Source organism: Perca flavescens, chromosome 14 (genome assembly GCF_004354835.1).
Source record: "Perca flavescens isolate YP-PL-M2 chromosome 14, PFLA_1.0, whole genome shotgun sequence".
NCBI classification, from domain to species: Eukaryota; Metazoa; Chordata; class Actinopteri; order Perciformes; family Percidae; genus Perca; species Perca flavescens.
This window is the reverse complement of record NC_041344.1, coordinates 1,259,548-1,262,047: the sequence shown is the minus strand read 5'-3', so window position 1 is coordinate 1,262,047 and position 2,500 is coordinate 1,259,548. Positions and strand designations below refer to the sequence as shown.

The window sequence follows — 2,500 nt, the reverse complement described above, 5'->3', positions numbered from 1 at the left end:
GGCCGGGTCCTGAAGGTTTTGGCCAGCACGCACCCCAACGACAGCTTCGGATCCAAACTGCTGGAGGACATCGACGTGTACAACCCGTCCAAGTAAGACCACGAGAGCACAAGATTCTCACCTTTTGGCTGGCTATTGCTAACTTTCGTTATTCAGAATTTCAATTTCACTTTTCCTTCACCATCTTCCTACGCATTTAATCCAGTTTAGCTTTTCTGCATTCACACGGATTTCTCCAGGAAATGCATTTTCTAGTTTTAATCTTCTGTCTGTCTGTCTGTCTGTCTGTCTGTGTGTGTCTGTCTGTCTGACTTTTTGTCTGTTTGTCTGTCTGTCTATATGTCTGTCTGACTGTCTGTGTCTGTCTGTCTGTCTCTGTGTATGTCTGTTTGTCTATCTGTCTCTCTGTCTGTCTGTCTTTCTGTCCCTCTATCTGTCTCTGTCTGTGTATGTTTATGTGTGTTTGTCTGTCTCTCTGTCTGTCTGACTGTCTGTGTCTGTGTGTCTGTCTGTCTGTCTGTCTGTCTGACTTTTTGTCTCTTTGCCTGTCTGTCTGACTGTCTGTGTCTGTGTGCGTCTGTCTGTCTGACTTTTTGTCTGACTGTCTGTGTCTGTGTGTGTCTGTCTGTCTGTCTGACTTTTTGTCTGTTGGTCTGTCTGTCTATATGTCTAACTGTCTGTTTCTGTCTGTCTGTCTCTGTGTGTGTCTGTCTGTCTTTCCGTCTGTCCGTCTATATGTCTGTCTGACTGTCTGTGTCTGTGTGTGTGTGTCTGTCTGACTTTTTGTCTGTTGGTCTGTCTGTGTGTGTCTGTCTGTCTGACTTTTTGTCTGTTTGTCTGTCTGACTGTCTGACTGTTTGTCTGTGTGTGTCTGTCTGTCTGACTTTTTGTCTGTTTGTCTGTCTGTCTGTCTCTATCTGTCGGTCTATATGTCTGTCTGACTGTGTGTCTGTGTGTGTGTGTATCTGTCTGTCTGACTTTTTGTCTGTCTGTCTGTCTATATGTCTGACTGTCTGTGTCTGTCTGTCTGTCTGTCTGTCTGTCTCTATCTGTCGGTCTATATGTCTGTCTGACTGTGTGTCTGTGTGTGTCTGTCTGTCTGACTTTTTGTCTGTTGGTCTGTCTGTCTTTATGTCTGACTGTCTGTCTGTCTGTCTCTGTTTGTGTCTGTCTGTTTGTCTTTCTGTGTGTCTCTATCTGTCGGTCTATATGTCTGTCTGACTGTGTGTCTGTCTGTGTCTGTCTGTGTATCTGTGCGTGTGTGTGTGTGTGTGTATGTGTATGCCTGTCTGCCTGTCTGTCTTCCTGTCTGTGTGTTTAGGTGTAACGTTCAGGGCCAGGAGGACAGGAGAGTTCTGGGACTGGAGCTGGATAAAGACCACCATGCTCTGTTCGTAGCCTTCAGCAGCTGTGTGATCAGAGTGCCGCTCAGCCGCTGCACGCAGCACGCCGCCTGTAAGAGGTAAACAACCAGCTTTCTAAAATCACGTTTAAATCAGGGCTGCACAATATATATTCTTTTTTAATTGTCATTGCGATATCAACTGACGCAATAAACACATTGCGAGAGAGAGAGAGAGAGATTTTTTGTGTTAATTGAAAGAAAATATAAGCTGAAAACTGCACGTTAAAACCATTCTTTTTGTGGCCGGTTAGCTCAATTGGTAGAACGGGCGCACATATATTTAGAGGTCTATTCCTCCGTACTTCTCTACGTTTGTGAACCAATTGTGCACACACATGCACGCAGGTATACACAAACATAAACACATATACACACGTGCACACACATGCACACACATATACACATATGCATGCATTTACACATAAACACATAAAGACATAAACACACACATACACACACACACATACACATATACACACACATACACATGTGTACACACATATACACATATGCCCACACATGTACACACAAATACACACGTGCACACAAACACATATGTATACACATATGCCCACACATATACACACATACAAATGCACACACATACACACATATATAGACACGTGCACACACATACACACACATATACACAAACATATACACACATGCACACATGCACACACACATAAACACATAAAGACATAAACACACACACATACACACACATACACACATGTATACACACATATACACATATGCACACATGAATACACACATGCCCACACATGCACTCATGAATACACACATGCACACACATGCACACAAACACATACACACATACACACATACACACACACACGTATACACACGTGCACACACATGCACACACATATACACAAACATATGCACACATTTACACATAAACACACACATAAAGACATAAACACACACACACATACACATATACACACATATACACACATGTATACACGCATATACACATATGCCCACACATGCACTCACGAATACACACATGCATGCATACACATACGTATACACACATGCCCACATATACACACGTGCACACACATACAC

General features: G+C 43.0%; 1 protein-coding gene across 1 annotated transcript in view; it reads left to right on the top strand.

Moving 5' to 3' along the window:
* The window catches only part of LOC114568462 (semaphorin-6D), a 113,330-nt gene that overhangs the window by 27,106 nt on the left and 83,724 nt on the right, over positions 1-2,500 (top strand). The window contains exons 13-14 of the mRNA XM_028598077.1: positions 1-92; positions 1,322-1,462. The exon at positions 1-92 is cut by the window's left edge and continues 82 nt beyond it. Coding sequence (XP_028453878.1) covers positions 1-92; positions 1,322-1,462 — 233 coding nt within the window. The remainder of the gene's footprint in view (positions 93-1,321; positions 1,463-2,500) is intronic.